The following is a 19,019-nucleotide window of genomic DNA, read 5'->3' on the forward strand; positions in this document are numbered from 1 at the left end:
GTACGCAACAGCTCAAAGTCTGGCCCCACTTCCTAGCAAAAATGCAGAGATTCCTCTAAAAGGCACCATTGTATAATTTAAAAAAATAAATAAAGTTGAATTCTTAACTCACTATCATACCTTAACTCATTATTAACTGAGTTATTAACTCATTATTAATGATTAAGTATTTTGATAATATCCACGTGAAAAGCAGCAAGCAGTGAGCTGAGAAACTTGGTGGTAATTTCCTGGTGCAACCAGTAAGCTCATCTAACTCCTTGTGCATACCGAAGACCATTTTGATCATGAAACTGACTGAAGGGACATCAATCGGATGCTTACGAATTCCTGAAATAAGAGATCAAAGGCTTATAAGACGCAATTACTTGCAAGCCCATCTCACTGTGCTGTATCATGGCCTGTACGCTTCCCTCAGCTAAGAAACGGGGATGTGATGCTCAAATACTCGAGACAGTTTGAGGCAGCCTCAGGTCAGAACAGGGCAGTAACAGCAGCCCGAAGTGCAAGGCTTGAATCCTACAGCTGTCATTGCTCAAAGCCGAAGTGCCTCACCAGAGCAAGGCAAGGAACCAAAAGCCACCACAGCTGACCTGGGGTGACCACCGTGTCCATGCTCCAAGCAGCTGTTTTGTTTTGTGACCCCTTTTCTGCTCTCCCCTATTGTTTCCCTATGGTTACGCTGACACCTTGCACACAGGAGATGTTCACACACTGCCCCAGGACAAAGCGGGTCACAAAGCAGCTGAGGCCTTTGTTTAAAGGGCGTTCTTCTGCCCAGCCCGCAAAGATTTCCCAACAAAATCTTGTACAAGAGGAATAAATCTGGGCTCCTGAACTACCTGCACTGATGAAGGTGATTAGGAATATTCGGATGTATTCAAATGACACACAACAGGATGAAAAAGCAGCAGAGAGCTGCCAGCTGGGCAACTGTTTTCAGCAGCACTTCACACAGGGGGCAGTCCGCACTGGTGCGGACATCTCAAAGACACGCTCCCAGTTAGAGTAATGAAGATTTTGAAGCATTGCACTGCAGACCAACACCTAATAAAAAGGCAGGGTGATGGGTATGATGGCCTTGGCTTCTCCTGGCAAGCAGTGCTGCTGCCCTAAGGCACGAGGGCCACTGGAGGAGGGATGGCCAGCTTCACAATCCCAGCTTGGCTCAGCTCTCTGGGCTTGCTCAGAAGCTGCATGGGCAACAAGCTCACCTCCAGTCACTTCGTATCAAGTGTTAACTTTCTATAGACCTGTGTTAAGACAAAAGCACGTGAAAATACATCACGAACTGCTGCCCACTGGAGCATGACAATCCTGCTTCTCTCCAGTTCAGTAAGAGCAACCCCAGCCAGGGAATGCTTTTTCAGAGCTCCAAACCTACAGCTCCTTGCGCCAAGTTAACCCCGTTATCAGCAGGCCTTGTGCCACATATAGGCAGTGGGAGACTGCAAAAATTCATGTCATGTTGCCAAAGTGCTCTGCCACTAGAAAGGCCTCCTGCAGCAACGCTCATGGCAGTCTGAGTACAGAGCAGGCATTTAACACGACTGCTTACGCTCAGTTTAACTGGCAAACAAGGTCACGTTTATTACAAGTGGTAGCATTTTGACTTCCAAATCCTGTGTGTTGGAGGATTCTCCTAAAGCTGACGCGCAGAATGGGCCTTTCCATTTGTTCTCTGTTCATGTGATCCCTGCAGAGGAGAGAAAAGGCTCCCGGCTCTTTTTCAGGAACAAACACATCGAACAAAGAATGTTTAGAAACCAGCACTAAAAGCTCTGTGGGCATGACATTGTTTCAGCCAGCTCCGATACTGTCAGCTCACCACTACAGAAACGTGCCCTTGCTTCTCAGCAGCCCTGCTGGCAAGCACAGCTCGATAAAGCAGAGCTGCCAAACAGTTAACCTAGAAATACTACTGCCTAAGAGATTCAGCTCAAAAATACGTTCAGTTACTGCACAAACCCAAAGCAGGCCTCACGCTGAACACGCTGCACTGATGTGAAGGTGGCTGATAGCAAGTCACAAGCTGGCCTGCTACACATGATAGCCTGTCTCTGGGTTGTAGCACTACATTCAGTTTTGAAGCCATTGTTTAATTCAAAGTACCAGCAGAACTTCAGCAGCTGCTGCTCCAGGCAGAGGGTGGTAGGAGAAATGAAGACTTACTGCTCATCCAGAACTGAACAGGGATCTTTATCATCCAAAAACTGGTGTGGGAAGCAGTTGTCAGTTCTTGAACTCTTTAGAAAAACATTAGAGAACGTCTTACTCTATTCTCTTCTACTCTTCTACTGACACAAGTCCAAGAGCAGCTGATAATCTGTTGGTTTTGTTTGGTTGGTTTTTGTTTTGTTTTGTTTTTTTTAATGTCTCCTGTGCAGATCCACACCAGTGGGCAGTGACGCCTGCAGAACTAAGCAGCAAACTATACTTCAGACCAAACAGCAAGAGTGGGACACTTCAGGAAACATCATTTATTGTACACACCACCCCTGCAAGCCCTGGAAGATGCATCTGCATTAACTCAATCCTCAAACTACACAAAGCATCACCAAAGAATTAGTTTCTTCCTGTTTTCATTTCTCTGGACACAGATCACTAGCAGTGGAAGAAGAAGTAGAAATGCAGCGTCATAACTGAGCATATACTGCTGAACGGGAGCCAATATTTATTCAACAAATGTGGGAAAGCAGCTTTGTCTGCACAAAGTCAGACTGCTTTTAAACTCTGGCTCCGGTGTCTGAAAGATGCTTAAATAGTGAATTTACCCAAAGGGAGAAAGAGTCCCAGTTTAATTCTCCTGCTGGGTTGCTACCGCTGACACGTGAAATCTCTCCCGGAATTGGGGAAAAATAAAGATGAGGATGCCAGAAAGCTCAGCATGCAGCAGGCACGGGGCACCACAGCTACCTTGCACCTGTTCTTTCTATTCAGGCATTTTGTCCAGGCAAGATCCAATAATTTCAGTGTCCTGGGGCTCAGGAGCTAGGAGCAGCCCTCTAAGAAGCAAGATGCAGCAGCTTTCAACACCCTGCCACAGTCTAGCACGCAGCACTGACACCGGGCACACAGCACTGGTTACTTCTGGTGAGTTTTACTGGCTGAAGCACTCCTCCTATAGCTGTACCCAAGCCCTTCCAAGATGCTTTTCTGCAGTCAAGCAGGCGCTCTGTTCACATGACAACAGAAAAGATTTCCAAATGCCATACAAACACCACCACAAACAACTACGGTGCCTGAACCCCAAGCAGAACCGAACACAAGCAGTTTTACCTGAGGAACATTTATCGAAGTAACTTGTTAGTGCAGAAGGAAAGCTTTTCTATGGCATAAATGCAAATGAATGCCCCTGCACACAGCACGCTTCACCATTCATGCTTTCAAACCAGATCACAGTGAACGTTACCTGGGATACCTGCATCAGCTGGGTCAGCACCGATGGACTTTTGAGACCAGCAGCACCAGCAAGAACCTGCCCACACACTAAAAAAGCACACGTGGCTTCTACAGTGCCTATTTATAAGCTAAGAAAGCAATGCACCTTGTTTCATTTAATGCAACATGCAACTGAAATTCAAGAGGAATCCGGGCTGGGGCACAGCTTTGCCACCGGGAAGCATCTTGCAAGCAAGCCAAGTGACAGGACAGCCTGAGACTGCAGCCAGGCTGCCTGTTAGCACGGGTCTTGTGGTGTTACTGGAAGCCTTGTTTCAGCTGTCAGTGCTAAACTCCTTGTGACAGTGCTGCTGCCTTACAAAGTCACAAGCTCCTTCTCACGGTTCTGCTGGAGTTTTAAGGTGCTGCTCAGCTTGGAAGTGGAAACCAAAGGCTTCTTGCTCACCCTTCTAGCACAACTTAACTTCGGCCTATGTGGTAGCACAACTCTCTGAACAAGGTATTTTCTGGATATCAGTGCATCTTCTGGGACCTTCTCGATAGGTCGAGTCACCAAACCCTGTTCTCGTGAGCAGCCTTTCAACAAAACTTCTGGATTCCAGACCCACTGAAAGCACAGGAGCAGAGTTTTGTCTTTATTCTGCATACTACCAAGGAGGTATTAGGAAGGATACTTATGCCACTGTTTTATTCATCTCAGAAGTACTGACACGGCAATCTAACTGCTGTCATCATGCCCCATCTTCATCCTCTATTTTTACAGAGCCCAACACAAGTTTGTTTTCAAACTATAAAGCAGCGGCTTGTGAGTCATCTCCCCCACTGTTCAGATAATCACTTTATAAATCATACTTAGTAAAAGAAGCTATGATTTAAATCGTTCCAGACCATCGAACTCAGGTAGCAAAAAGCGTTTCCCTTCAGAGCTCCAGCCATGCTGCCACTTCTGCACAGTTTTTTTTCACACTATGCTGATCTTCTATGTAATCCGGGCAGAAACCACCACCACCAGTCACTGCTGAATCACACCAAAACCACAAGAGTCACAGGTCAGGAACAGTCATGATTCATTACAATTTTGTGCTTCACACCTGAATTACAGGGAAAACAAAGTATTTAAAAAAAAAAATAGAAAAAAGCCTTTCCCCCCAGCCAGTTGAAAAGAATGGAGAAAAAAAGCAGGCTGGGTGCTGTAAGTAGCACAGAGCGGTGTACAATTCGCTAGAAGTTTTCAGAACTTCTAGATTTGTTTCATTTCATACTGAACTTCAAAATTAAACACAGAAATACTCCCTATTAAATAAAAAGATGCATGCTTAAACTGTGCATCTTGAACAAGTCAGAACAGCTACCAGTTAGTTTTATAAAACTACAAACAACGCTGGAGCTACAGGCATGTTGGACAGTAATTAGAGTGATTACATTTGTCCCATTTTTGCATGTTTCAAAGCTTCTAAAATCCCTCAGCTAAAAATAGAACATTATTTACCTTTATTTGAAGCTCCAAGTTTGGCGTGAACAAACTTTCAAACTGAACACATTAAGCAGTGAAAACAGCTAAGCTGCTCCTGCAAACAGAATTACTGCTGCTACAGTGTAGTGAGGCATGGTAATACATACAAAGGACCAAACCAAATCTAACCTACGGTACATAGAAAGTGTTATCACAGAGTTTTGATTTTTTTTTTTGTGATAAAAGTTTGAAATGCACAATAAAATTGCTGCTCCTCAAATTTTCACAAGCTCATTTTTTTACACCATGAAGCCCGAGGACAAAAAAGGATAGAGAAAATTTCTTCCTTCTACATCCTTTCGCTTGCACTTGAGGATTTTCAGAAGAAGTGTTAGTGCCTCATCCTGTTTTGCCATCTACTTAGTTTCTGCATCAGTACTGCACACCGCTTATAAGTTGTACAGGGAATCATCAATTTTGCAAAATTAATCAAAAATAGAAGACACGGACACGTATCACCTTTTCCTTTTTCTCCCACAACAAACAAGAGCGTTCACTTTTAATACTGCCTGTCTCTTGGAAGGGAGAACGAATAAGGATGCCCAAGCTAATTAGAAAATTTTAAACCAAAAGAAAAACCACATCACTCACCCACCTTCTGCACCTCCATTTCTTGCCCTATTTTGCTCAGCTTTGGGCAGGCTACTCCATATAATGCATTACGGTTTCGGAAACTTCCTATGAACATCCTGAAACGCACACTGGAGTTCAAAGAATTCTTGACAGTTACCAAACACTGACAGGAGTCACATGAAGGTAAAACAACTTCACATGAAGTTAAAAGAATGGGGAATGATCAAAACTTTCTCATTAAGCAGGAGCAAGCTATTAGAAAGTGAACTTAATTTCTAAGCGACACTGAGGAGCTAGGATTGCTGATTAGGCAATGCAAACATCTCTATTTTCCTCACCGTAGTACCTGCATTTTGTCCTGTTCCTAATATGCCAATACTCCTTGAGACTCAGGGTGCCCTGAGGAAGATGCAGAAAAGCTACTGGAAAACTTGTATAGCTACCAGAGGATGGCTTCCAGACAGTGAGTGGAACACAACAGCTTGCTCAGGTGTTGGCAGTAGGACTACCAGGAACAAATTTCTAGTAACGTGTTTCCATGCAATTTAGCCAAAACTGTATCCATTCAGGAAAACAAACTACATGTTTTGCCAACCTTCATTCCCTGGTTCTTTCTGCATAGCAGGAAAGATGCAATTATCCATTTAAAAAAAAAAAAAAAAAAAAACAACCTCTGGTCATATTTCACAAAGCAAAAGAAGGTTAAAAAACACATAATGTTGCTGCCCATGTAGGAAAAAACATAACCTGAAGAATAGCTGCAACTTAAACTCCTCCTAAACCATAGCCTTTTGCAGACAAATATGCAGTAAATCCAAGATGTGTGGAAAACCATGTACAAGTTGTTGCACTACGCAGAACACCAGCATTCTTTCTGAAGATATTCTTAGAATTGCCCTTGATGATATACGCACACAGTAAATCAGCTAATGGAAATCACCATTTCAACAGGATATAACGTCCTTTCTTCTTCTCACAAAGGCGCTCATTGTGTAAACCCTTCCTTGAACAATGACCCAAACATCTGTATTAACAGAAGCCTGCTAAATAACGCTGCTCCTCAGTCATGACAGGAGCCATCTGCTCACCTCCATAACGGACCAGTGCCATGTTTGCACATCTTACACATCCTTGTACATTTTTCAGTGCTCATTATTTATGTTTCCAAACTGATAGTGCACACCCGAAACACACACCCCTACAACGAAAGGGCTCCAGCTACCAAAGGAAACTGTCATTAGTCTAATGAAGACCGCAACTTGCTTCTTGTGAAGAAACACAACTTGACCACAGCCGTGCATGCACAGGGCTGTGAGCTTGCAAACTCTGTTTGTGTCCCAGTAAGACTTGTTTTTTTCCTTGCTTCCTATCCTGTGCTGGCAGACTTTGACTAAGTTATTGTTATGGCTGAGCATCGCTCCTTTTCAGACAACGCTCCGTGGGGTTTATATTGACATTTTCATCCCAATCTCATGCTAGATTGTCACGGGTTAACTCCTTTGTCTAAAAACACCGAATTAGATGCTGTTATTCCCACAGGCAGGGGAGCAGCGAGCCCAGACCTTGCCATGCACCTGAGCTCTGCGGGCTCCGGCTCTCCCTGCCCATGGCACCGAGCCTCCTCCTGCCGCCGGATCCGACCCCAATACCTCTGCCATAGGGTCCCGGGGGGCCGAGAGCCGGTGGCAGCACGGGGGGCAGGTGAAGATCCCCCTACCTGACCCAGTTGTCGCGGAACTTGCTCTGCTGGGGCTGGTTCACGTAAATGGTGCGGGCGGGCGCCTCGTCCAGATCCGCCGAGGACGTGGCTCCGGACATCTCATCATCCGCCTTCTTGTAGCCCGCGGGGGAACACACGGGTCCTGTGGGGAGAGCGGGGCCGGTCAGCGAGGGGTTGAGGCACAGAGCCCCCATCCCATCCCATTTACCCCACCCCATCCCATTCCCCCCCCCCGCCACCCCCTCAGCCTCGCACCCCGCCCGGAGCCCGGCGGCAGCTCCCGGGGCCGCGGCGCCTCAGGGCCGGGCCACAGGCGGCGGTAGCAGCGCCCTCCTCGCCGCTTACCTCGGCGGCTGCTGCTAAATAATGCAGGGCCGGGGAGGGGGCGGCGGAGCCCTCAGCGAGCCAGCTGGCAGCGGGGACACCGCCAGGGCCCTCGGCCCGGCCCCCAAAAGGGACCCGGCCCCCCGGGAGGGACCCGGCCCCGCGCCGCCCCTCGGCCGCCGGCTGAGGGGGAGCCGTGAGATGGGCGCCTGAGGGCGGCTCTCCCCTTCTCTTCCCTCCCCTTCCCTTCCGAGCCCCCCTCCTGGGGATGCTTTGTGTGACTTACAGCGATTCCCGTGCAGTCTATTTACAGCTCCAGAAACAAACCGTGGGTTTACAAGGGCTCTGGACACAGGAACAAGGCAACTTTTTTCACAAGAACCCAGCATAAAATACCCAGAGGTGTTTTAGGATTACTTGAGAAACCCATCGTAAAATAACAATAGTTCTCTCACAGCGTTAATCCAGCAGCTATTTCCAATTGCTGCACAAAGCTACGGTTATCCTGCAGACTGCCACCAGAGCCAAGAGGCTAAAAAACACTCAGTGTCTTTTTCAGGGAGAGCCCCCTGAAATTATGTCCATCTCAGCTACAGCTTCAAGACCAAACAGCAGCCCTGCCACAGCCTTAATACATTCAGCACTTACATCCTCGTACCACTGGCACTTGCCTTGGCTATTTAATTAATAAAAAGGCCACAGCCTAAGCTGAAGTGCTGCTCTTTCCTCCCAGCCTTTCCCAATGATCGATCCTTGATCAGCGGTGCAAACAGGTTCTGTCTCCCCTAAACATTAACCACTGGAGGGCAACATTACCCACTTGTTTTACAAAATAGTTCAGCATCAAGAAAACTTCACCAAACTAGCAGCTGGCCAACAAAGCTGGTGTAATTAAAGTAATATGCTAACATATAAACAAACTGACAGCACTGGCTGTTACCTAATGCAAGTGCTGCGTATCGTGAGTTCGTACTTGAGATGTACTAAAATCAACTTGTGTGCAGAATTGTTTCTTTGTGAAAAACCAGAAATTTCAGAAATAAAATCTGTCACACCATACATTAAGCAAGACGATGCCATTAGAATAATACATTGGGTTACTCGGTCTGAAGAAACTCGCCGCAACACAAACGATTGCTCAACCTTGCTGCGGATTTTACCCTTCAGAAACACGGAGCTAAGAGCACTGCTGGATCCTCGCTGTTCTTTCCCATTGATTTCATGTTGTGTAACTGCAGCGGAGATCAAACGACAGTACCCTTAAGAGCATAAGTGCAAGGAAGCAGCTTTCATCTATTTTCCTAGTCAAGCTCCAGAACACAAGTGCAATTATAGAACAAGCACACTATACAAATTATTGGCTTTTCCCCCAGAGACAGGTTGATTTTTTTTTTTTTCCATATGACTCCCTTGAAATCTTTCTGCTTACTAGTTGTCCTCGCTGTCAAGTATCAGGAAGTTGTGCCACAGCTTTAGGGATGATAGATGATCAAGTATTTAGGTTTACTTCATGTACAACGTTCTTGACCACTCTGTCTCCAGGACAGGTAAATGCTACTGTCTTTCTGGCTCCTTATTCTTCACATTTACCAAAAAAAACTTCAAAGCCAGCCTGTGCATGTGTAGAAACAGCTGTGCTAAGAGAGGTTTTATTTTTTTGAAAGTGGCTCAAATCAGCTGCTTCGACTGTTAGTGGAATAAGCCTCATTTTGGAAGATTATCCACTAATCCTGCCCATGAGAAATGCCTTCCACCTCCCTCCCCTATTACTAAGCAGATCATAGCCAGGAGCCCGCAGCAACCTATGCTACGAGAAGCACAGATGCCCTCATTCCCCATATTCCAGAAGATTAAGGAGCCCTAAACTTCTGAAGGGGTCCTGGTGGGCAGCAGACCCAGCGGCTCCAGAACACCAGAGTGCCCAGATGCCACCTTCAGAAGGCATCTCCCTCCGGGGAACCAGACATCACGTCAACCATGTGAAGGCAACTTGCTCTCCCTCAGGGCCTGCACCTTCTCTTCTCCTTTCCCCAAGATCTTGCAACACTGCTACCAAATTATTTTTTGAGGGAGAAACTAGTATGACCTAGTGTGATTGCAGTGTGTTAACATTGTGGCTCTCTTCACTGCCTGAACACAACCATTCAGCTCAGCTCAGCTAGTATTCCCTTAGCTCTCCTGCTGGTCTTGTTCTTCCCAGTTCCCTCCACCCCATCCCAAAATCACAGAAATCCATTCCTAGTGGCACCACCTTCTCAGAAGTCTGTACTTCAGGGAGAACATAAGCAGAGTTTTTGTACCTGGCCAAAAGCTGTCACTGAGCAGAATGAAAACATGTCACTGAGTGATTCTTCCCACTCCTCTTCAGGAAAGAAGCCATGCACAGTCTCACTCTCCTTGAGTGGAACAGAAATCCCTTAAAAAGTTAAGGAAAGAACCAGACAGAGAAAAAACCTCTGGGGATGCTAGTGAGCCTGTCTACCCATAGGTACCTGTGAAGGTACTAGAGAGCTAGTAAAGGACCACGATTTAGTAAAACATTATGATTACTGCTTATTTTTAATAGATTTGAGATCCCGATGGAATTTAAACAGTGCCTAATATATCTGCTCTCAACTCTGAGGCATGAGACACTTACTGCAGGAGTCTGATACAGTTTCCCACTGTGCTTTCCAAGTTCCATCAAGTATTTTATAAAACACAGTTAAGGCTTGCTTCACACTGTTTAACAAATTTATTTTCTAAAAAAAGATGGGATTAAAGCTTGACAAAATTTAAAGAGCCTTATTTTATAGCTTTCTCTCATCATTAGGGCATCAAGCCTGATTTTTCTTGACAAGTTCACATTGTACTTGTTATCGCTTGAAAACCAATGAGTTAGAATTTAATAGTCTTGCTTCACTGGGCCTGCAAAGGTGGTATTTGCCATATATACCTGTCCCCTTAATGTCTGCTCATTAGTAAGCATAGCTTTTCTATGATTGAGTAAACAAAGTGTTGTGAATTCTGCAGTGTTTTTATAGATTAGTCACTCAGGAAGCTTGCCAACCATCACAAGCCACAAGCAACTCTTGCAGCAATGACGCTGGTTTTCTCTTAAGTAGCCAGCTAGTTACCACTTCTGTCTGGTACCTCGTTAGTAGAGCAATCAAGCACCTTACCACGTTCCATTTTTGAGAACAAATGTTAGCACAGCAATTTATCTCATCAAAACAGCAGAACCACTAACTATGAGAACAGCAGGTCTGCAGTGGAGAATTTTACCAGACTGGCTTCATCCTGACAGGTGTAGATCCTAAAGCAATGCTGAGTGTGACAGCCAAGAATAATCCTACTGATATTGCTCACCCTGTTTGCAGGACTCGGATCTAGCAGAAGAAAACACTGAGCTGAAGAAACTGACCCTGCTTGAAGTGAGTTGTTTTCCCCAAAAATACATTCCTGCCTTGCACTATTTCATCATCTCTATTCCACATTCAACAGCAAGGCAATTGGAAGGCTTCTACAGTACTCAGTAATTTAAAACTTTAGACAAGAGTATGAGAAAGGAAGTTCTGGAAATTTTTTGCAATTGAGCCTTTATTTTCTAGCTCCTATCTCATCAGGGGGCATTTAAAACATGCTTCCCTTCTTTGTTATTAGGTAAATGTTCTGCAGAATAAGGTGCGGTTAGGTCATCTGCATGCAAGCACCAGGGTTCATAATAACAGCCTTGAAATTAATCCTGCAGCTGCAAACTACCATTCACTTCTCCAACAATTGTGCAAGAGCTGCTCTACCTGAGGTTACTGGAGACAATCGGTTTCACTTGCTAAAGGAGAAGCAAGCAGGGAACAGTATTCCTGCCCAGATGACATTTACCTATGTTTTAGGAGTAAAGTTACATTAAAAAAACTGTAAAAAATAATTGTGGAGAAATATCTAGCTTTTTTCAGATTTGTTTTACCTCGAGCTGATTTCAAGTTGTGTGAAGAGCAGAGTGGATGTTACTAACGCAGCATCTTTCAGGAACTGAAAGCTTTCAGTAGGTCCAGTTAAGAAGTCTGATATTCAATTAACTTTGATCATGGAAACAAGAACAATCTCTTCAATTTTAATAGGCAGTTATAAAGCAAAGTGGAAGAGGATACATTTCCTCAGCTTTCCCAAGGGTGCTCCTTGGGGGTTTGAGGCCAAACAGAACTCCTGTAGAGGCCATTTACTAAAAGCAACCCTTTATATGTGACAGTAACAAGTACGAGGTTTCTGCAAGAATGCAAATGGTGAATTTGAGAAAGAAGGGGGAAAATAGCAGCACACGGTGTCTTTGTATATTTTAGCCTAGGACTGCACTCATGCTGAACTTCTGCTCTAGTAGTGTTTCATCAGGCTACAGGGTTATCAGAGTTACCTGAAGAGTGAGTGGTGTCAGCCCTGCTAATACCAGGGCTAAGCCTAAGCATTTAAAGTCTTTTAGATTGGAAAACTAACATTCAGCACTTCAGTCTAGGACGACAAGAAGGCCATGAGAACTTCTAACAGAAGTTTGCTAGCTACAACACACTCAGTACATGAGTATGCAAGCTTTAGAGCATCATCGAGAAATGCTTATGACCTGGGAACTGAGAGGTTTCCCTCCGCCTCCATCATTCCAAGCATTAGGAACCCTGCAAGCTACCTTTTACACTAATAGGATAAAAGGTTTTCTCCATCACACAACCCTAAGAAAATGGACAATTTGTACAGTGTGGTGCCTGCATTAACATTTCAGTAATTGGGTGACTGCTCCCACTCAGATTAGCAGCTTGTGCAGTAAGACAGAAGCAGCACTACACGAAGTGGAGCAGTCCCAGGGAAAATACCGTTTTTCTTACTGGTTTGTGACAGTGTAAAACAGAAAAGGTGGAAGTGAACTGAGTTCTGACACTAGAAAACTTGTAGGTACTTCTCCAAATGCTGGTGGTTCAACAGAACTAGCAGGGTACTGAATGAGCAAAACATCATGTTGGACTTCTTCCGTAACACGTTTATTCCTCAGATTTAACCTGAATTGGTGTTTGTCAACAGCTCGAGCTACAGTGGGCAAAATCTTGCATTCAGCTCAAACCAGCAGAGATGGCTACGGAAGGGTTCTGTACCAAGCCAAACCTGGGGTGCTGGGACTTGAAGCTCTCAGATAACCCTCCTGTTCAAGTCAGAACACGGAGACATCTGTACCTTTGTAGATGTTTCACAGATAAACAGCAAAGAGAAAACATTTTTATGCACAGCAGAAAAATCAGATTTTAAGACAGGTTTTTTCTGTGCTAGATCCAGACCAATAAGGAAATTGAGACGCAGATGAAGACAGTGGCACCCAAAGGATATTAATAGTAAATAAAGCTTCAGATGTGTGACAGAGATGATTGAGCAAAGGAAGCGTATTTTCTGAACTCCAAGATGCAGGAAGAAAGCTGCCATCAATCAAGCTAACCCTGGCATCACAAAGGAAATTAAACAGACAGCAGCTCTATAACATCTCTGCTGCTCTCTGCATAGCTAGCCAATGCACGTAGCCTAACAAAATTAACAAAGACAAAGAAGGATATTGCTGGGCATGCCGGATAACCAGTTGAACACCGCTCAGTGTTTCCCAAGTTGTTTAAAACTAGAGTAGCTGCCCAAGAATAGCCAGAGTATTGTTCTGCAAGAAAAGCTGTCGTGTTGCAGAGGTCACTTGTTGCCCTCCTATAAAAAAAAAAAAATTGGACAATGTCATTTAGTCACTCAAAACCACAAGACAGATGTGTGGCCACTAGTTTGGGCATGCTGACAATCCAGGCTGGAGAGCGACACGTAGCTTATAGCAAGTGTCATTCTTAAGGATGCATTAATCCAGTCTTCGAGAGCTTAAATAGTAAAAATCCTGCAGGACAAATGCCTCACACGGCTCTTTGGGGATCAGCGCAGAGATGCCTACTCTAAATTCGGAGCTCAGCTAAGCTGAAGGAACAGCTTGCGTCCATTGGTCAGCCCAAGGATGACCGATTCGACAGCTCTGACCTCCCGAAGAGCTGAAGGCGAGGCCCACAGCTTGTTTTGGGCAGCACGCTGCAGACAGCGAACGGAACTGCACGCTGCAAGCAGAGACAGCTGGAGCCTGAATCCTGATGCACGTGACCAAATGCAGCTGAATGATGAAGCCAAGCGCTGTCACTAATGAACAGAGCAGATTCCTAGCAGAAAGCTGGAGATAAATCATAGCACTAAGCAGCAGAAAGCGGAATTAAGCTACTAGAGGAATACAGATCAGCACAAACCACACAGGGAGCACTCAGATGCACGGTCACACACAAGCACTGGACGTGTCGATAGACACAAGAGGGCTCTTATTGAGGTAAGGGGTAAGAAGTGAATCCACCCAACAAAAATTCACTTTCTGCAGGAACACCATGCAGCCACGTTAGTCAAATCATAAAACAGGTGGCAGAATACTCAGGTACGGGAAATGAAAGGTGCCCTGGGTCGCCCACAGCCCGAGTGAAGGACTCGTGGGTGCATTTCTTTGTGCTTCTCTGAATGGCAGAAAGGCCTGGTGTTTGTTCCCTGTAACAATCCCTGCAGGCAACCTTGGTGAGACCACAAGAGGAATAGCACTTTGCCTAAAATAGCTGTTCTCCATCTCCCAAGTCATTTTGTACTTGCCCACTTAATGTCAAAACCAATCAGCTTCTGCTGATAATGCTGAGCTAATACAACTGCAAAAGAAACAAACACAATCTATTCTTATTCTGACCCATGCTTCATAGCCACAACTGTCAGCTAAATTCTAGGGCTGAGCCTGTATAACTGATAAGAAAAACATGTCCCTTCTTCCCCTGCCCCAGCGTCCAGATTAAGTTTACAAACACTGCTCCCCAGAAGAAAAACAAACCACGTACCTACCGCACAGGCTCAAATCTTTAAGTGGAAGACAGGACAAAAATGGCCCTTCTAGGCATCACTACTATTCCTCTCTCTCTTCAGCTGTTCTCCAAGCTCACTCAACGTATTTGCTAGCAGCTTGTCACCGTAACCTGGACTTGAAGCACTTTTTCCTTGTACACAACATTGTGTCTGCTAATGATGTATGGGAATCAATACTTTGTGCCTAAAAATGAGTCTCAGGCAGCAGATAAATGAGATTTAATGACAATAAGTTGAATATTCTGCTTCACCAACACCTGTTCAACACCAGAAATTTCAATAAGTTCTACAGCTCCAGAAAGCCCAAGGAGCCTCCCAAGCTGGCCCTGAAACTCCTCAAATCCAAAGCCAAAAACGTCTTCAAGTGCAATCGGTTTTCTAATAGCTGGGTCTAATAATAGGCTTTTCTCCAACTTGTAGGCAACTTTCAGAGTTGAATCCAAGATCCACACACTCCAGGTTTGCAACAACTTCGCAAACAGTATAAAGGCACTAAGGCTGAGGTAAAGGTGTGCTGCCAGAAGTTCATCATCAAGTCCTTCAAACTTACAGCACATCCCTGAAACAAGCCCCGTAAGAAGCACCAGTAAGGTGGGTTTGAAGGAGATGATGGAGAAACTGTTTCTAAAAGACACATGTCCTAGTAGCAAAGCGTTAGCATGCTTTGTTGCTTTCCATTTTCAACTTATCCAACATCCCATGGGAACTCGGAACACCAAGCACTGGTGTTTCTTGCTTGGGGATTACCCAGTTTTGAGACTGTGGAGATCTGTGTTTCTGCTCACCTGCTGATGGCATCGCACCTCATCCACCATCGCTCTGCTCTTTTCTCTTGTTCTAATAACCCTGAATCAGCATTGCCTGCTGACTGTTAGTGAAACTCCAAAAACGGTTGCACACATTAGAATGCACTGAATACAAATCCTTGAGTGGATTTGGAGAACACTGGGTTTAGAGCTCTTTTATTTAACATAACTTAGAAACCTTTTACCTAGAAGGCAACAGGCCAAAGGCAGATTCCACTATCCATATGTATGAAAACACATATCATGTCCATCCATTCTGCACAGACTTCCAGCCTCTCAGATGAAGCCAGTTTTACAAAGCTCGTTTTGGATTTTCAGCTCAAAGAAATCCTCCTATTCAAAGGAACAATCTTAACTGTAACACCGAAAACACAGCACCTGAAAACGCACAATGGCAATTCTGCTCCCTTCTTCCAGTATCATTATTTGCAGTTCCTGGAATTTTATCAGAAATTTGTTTACTAAAGCAATTTAAGAAGTGAACGTGAGGTGGCAGAAGTTACAACTAAACTGGATTCTGATACTCGGAAAAAGAATAAGCATCTCTTCTGTATAATCCCACAAACCAAGTAAGACCCCATATCTGACAGAAGTGCTAAAATGCCCCCTTAGATAACTGTAACTGGTAATTCTATTCGTGGGCCATGCACACAAGTATCAAACATGATGGATCTACTACGAGTTATTACGTGAATCTTTCAAAAATGGATATCAGAAATCTCCCTAGCACAAGTCACCACTAATCCTTACAGTTAAGTCTGCTCTCCTCCCACCTTTAAGGCACGTTTCCCTGTATTAATATTGGTTGAGGCTAAAAATATCTTCACATCATAATTCTGTTAGCATCCTGGCACACAAGTGCTTTTTTTTTTTTTTCATTTCCATAATGCATCTGTTCCTATAACAATTTACTAACAGCTTTAAACATATCAGCTGCAAGCACAGCTGATCTTGATTTCTAAGAGAACAATTTAAACAAGACAGAAATGTTTTCCTCTCTGTATGCTGATGCAGTAAAGCTCTCCGTATCTGATGCTTCCCTACTAAAAGCTCTGAGGCCTGTGACATTGGCTTCCAGCCAAGGCCAGATTAGAAAGGTTTACCGAATACACGCTGACCTTTTGCTCTAAAGCGTTCCCAAAGCTGCTGCTGTTCCTTCTGTCCACCCACAGCTCGGAATAAAGCACCGGAGCAGCTGCCCGTCGTACAGTTACCTATGGAGACGCATCTCTTCCAGCGATGGCACCGAGACATGGTGTTCGCGCCGTCTTGCACCAGCTGCGTGAAGATGAAAACAGCAGCAGTCCTTCAAAGATCTCTACAGCATTAGCAGGTCTCAAAGCTGATTAAACTGATCCTCCTGGCAATCTGTGAAATATATGTTTTGCACTTTCAAATTGCTCTGCATTCGACTCACAGTAGGACAGTGTGGATTACGTGACTGTGGATTGCCTGTGCACAGAGACCCCTGGGGCTCTCCTTGGAGCACTCTAATATATTTCAGAATAAAAAAAAAGGGGGAATTCAACATTATCCTGTATTCCTGCACTTGAAACAACCATCCACCCCCTCCTGGACTCTGACCCTTCCAGACCAACTTTCAAAGCACAGATTCCACAAAGTGAAACCCTAACAGAAGGACACAACAGAACTCCACTTCTGTTCCCTTTGAAGCTGCTATCTGTAGTGTCAGAGGTTATGAGATCAATTCATCTCTGCAGGTAGAAAAAGCATTTTCTTTTTTTAAACTTTTCCTCGCTTCTGAACAAGTATTTTGGATATCAAACAAAAAGGTTGAAAACCTATTCAGCTCTCACTTCGGCTATTAAAAGTCCTTTGCCTTTAAAGATGGAAAGTAGTTTTCACTTCTTTTTTACCTGTAGTAAACCTATTAGTATGATCCTGTCCTTAGAGTCACGGGGACTTACATGGCCCCTACAGCAGCTTTACAGGGTCCTTTCCCCACTGCTGCCCCCCTGCAGGCCATTGGTTTGCTTTTGGGATAGGGACTAGAAAAGGAAGCATCAGCAGCATGCTAAAAGCCTCACAAGACGCCCTTTTATGGCAAAGATTTGGTGTTTTGGATCATAACCTGAGTTACCATTCAATGTATATGATCTCCAGGCCACATCCACCTGCTCCACCGGGGGCTCCTCCACCCATGGGGGGGCTGCAGCGTGGAGATCTGCTCCATGTGGGACCCATGGGCTGCAGGGGGACAGCCTGCTCCACCAGGGGCCTATCCACAGGTCTCAGGGGAACTGCTGCTGCCTGCCTGGAGCACCTCCTGCCCTCCTGCTGCACTCACCTGGGGGCTGCAGGGCTGCTTCTCTCTCAGCTCTCACCCCTCTCTCCCATCTGAAGTTGTGCAGTGTGTTTTTTTTCCCCCATTTCTTCTATCTTCTCTCCCAGAGGCCCAACCAATATCACTCATGGCTCTGCTCACAGAGGCCACCCCCGCAGCCCCCCCGTACCAAAACCTGGCCACATCCCTCACCCCGGGCTGGGAGCCGGGCAGAGCAGGAGGCCTGAGCATCACCTGGCAAGTGGCACAGCAAAGGCTGGTAAGAGATCATCAAGTAAAGGGCATCAAATATTCATGAGCAAGACAATGACAGGAAATCATGGCAGATACTGCTAGCTACAAGTAAGTGTTTGCTTTTTTTTTTTCCTCAGGAGAGGAAGATACTCAAAATTTTAGTTGCTCTTATCTAGCTTTCATTAGGGAAGTGCTGCATAATGCATGAGGAAAACATCTGAGAACAGTGTTTGGGAACACTATCCATTCCCTACATAGATGAATCCGGGAGCAAGAAGTATTGGATCTGTCTGTACTTGGTGTGCAGCTGAACCCAGGCTAGCCCGGATTAGTGATTCCCTATTACAGGGCACAAGAATGATTTATCTCAAACCAAACCTGCTTATCTCACCTTCTCCAGGCCAGCAAGATCTGAAAGCAGACGGCAGCATTAGCACACACAGAGGTAGGAAAGCTAATCACACCGGCTTGGCCTGGCCCAGCTCTGTCCCAGCGGGATGCCAACTGATTCCTGCCCTGGCTTTGACTTGCTCCCTACAGCCTCAGAGCTCTCACAGCCAGCCCAGATTCCAGCACCTGATCTCAAAGGCTCAGCTACAGCTGAGGTGGCCTCCGTAACACCTGCCTAAAATCGTTCTGGGTGAAGTTAGCCAAATTGTTACTATTTTTTTAAACAAAAAGCAGCAGAAATTGTACCTCATGCTCCCTAATGAAGCTTCCTTCAGATTTTTCTCAACTTAGTAGCTGCTGCTTACATAGATGGAGCTCTTGCCTGGTGTGTGTGTACCTGTAAGCCTGATGTGTGTATTTGGGGCAGAAAAAACTGCTGTAAAGAACACATGATCAAAATACAGGATTATATGAGGATATAGTTAGATCGCTCACCTTTGTCATGTTATTTCTTTTCAAAGACAAACAACCTTACCTAAATACTTGTGCTGCACTGATACTATAACTTCAAATCTCACAAGATAACACTTTTTTCTTTTTCTTTGATATAATAGAGAGAAGTATCTGTATTTGATGGGACAGAGACTGACCTACCCATGCTATCATTTTCTATACTGACTGATTTTGTGGTTCTGAAGATGGGCACGGACTTGGTACATTTTATTTCAAAGAACATCAGTAACAAAAGGGTACCTCAGCCTATACTTGCCATTAGCCTCTGGGACTCTTGCAACTACTCCAAAATCATTCTAGAATAAAAGTAGAAAA

The 19,019-nt window shown here is 44.9% G+C and overlaps 1 protein-coding gene across 2 annotated transcripts in view; it reads right to left on the reverse strand.

Annotated features, from left to right (window-relative positions):
• ATP8A2 (ATPase phospholipid transporting 8A2) overlaps positions 1 to 19,019 on the reverse strand; it is a 326,460-nt gene that overhangs the window by 285,361 nt on the left and 22,080 nt on the right. Inside the window, exons 1-2 of one of the 2 annotated variants that reach the window (XM_082759714.1) lie at positions 7,554 to 7,627; positions 7,206 to 7,350 (exon numbers count right to left, since the gene is read on the reverse strand). In XM_082759714.1, the coding sequence (XP_082615840.1) occupies positions 7,206 to 7,306 (101 nt within the window). In that variant the 5' untranslated portion in view covers positions 7,307 to 7,350; positions 7,554 to 7,627. Of the gene's footprint in view, positions 1 to 7,205; positions 7,351 to 7,553; positions 7,628 to 19,019 lie in introns of those variants that run through there. The other variant, XM_082759713.1, reaches the window with a different exon arrangement.

Source organism: Aythya marila (genome assembly GCF_965140915.1).
Source record: "Aythya marila genome assembly, chromosome: 1".
Taxonomy (NCBI): domain Eukaryota; kingdom Metazoa; phylum Chordata; class Aves; order Anseriformes; family Anatidae; genus Aythya; species Aythya marila.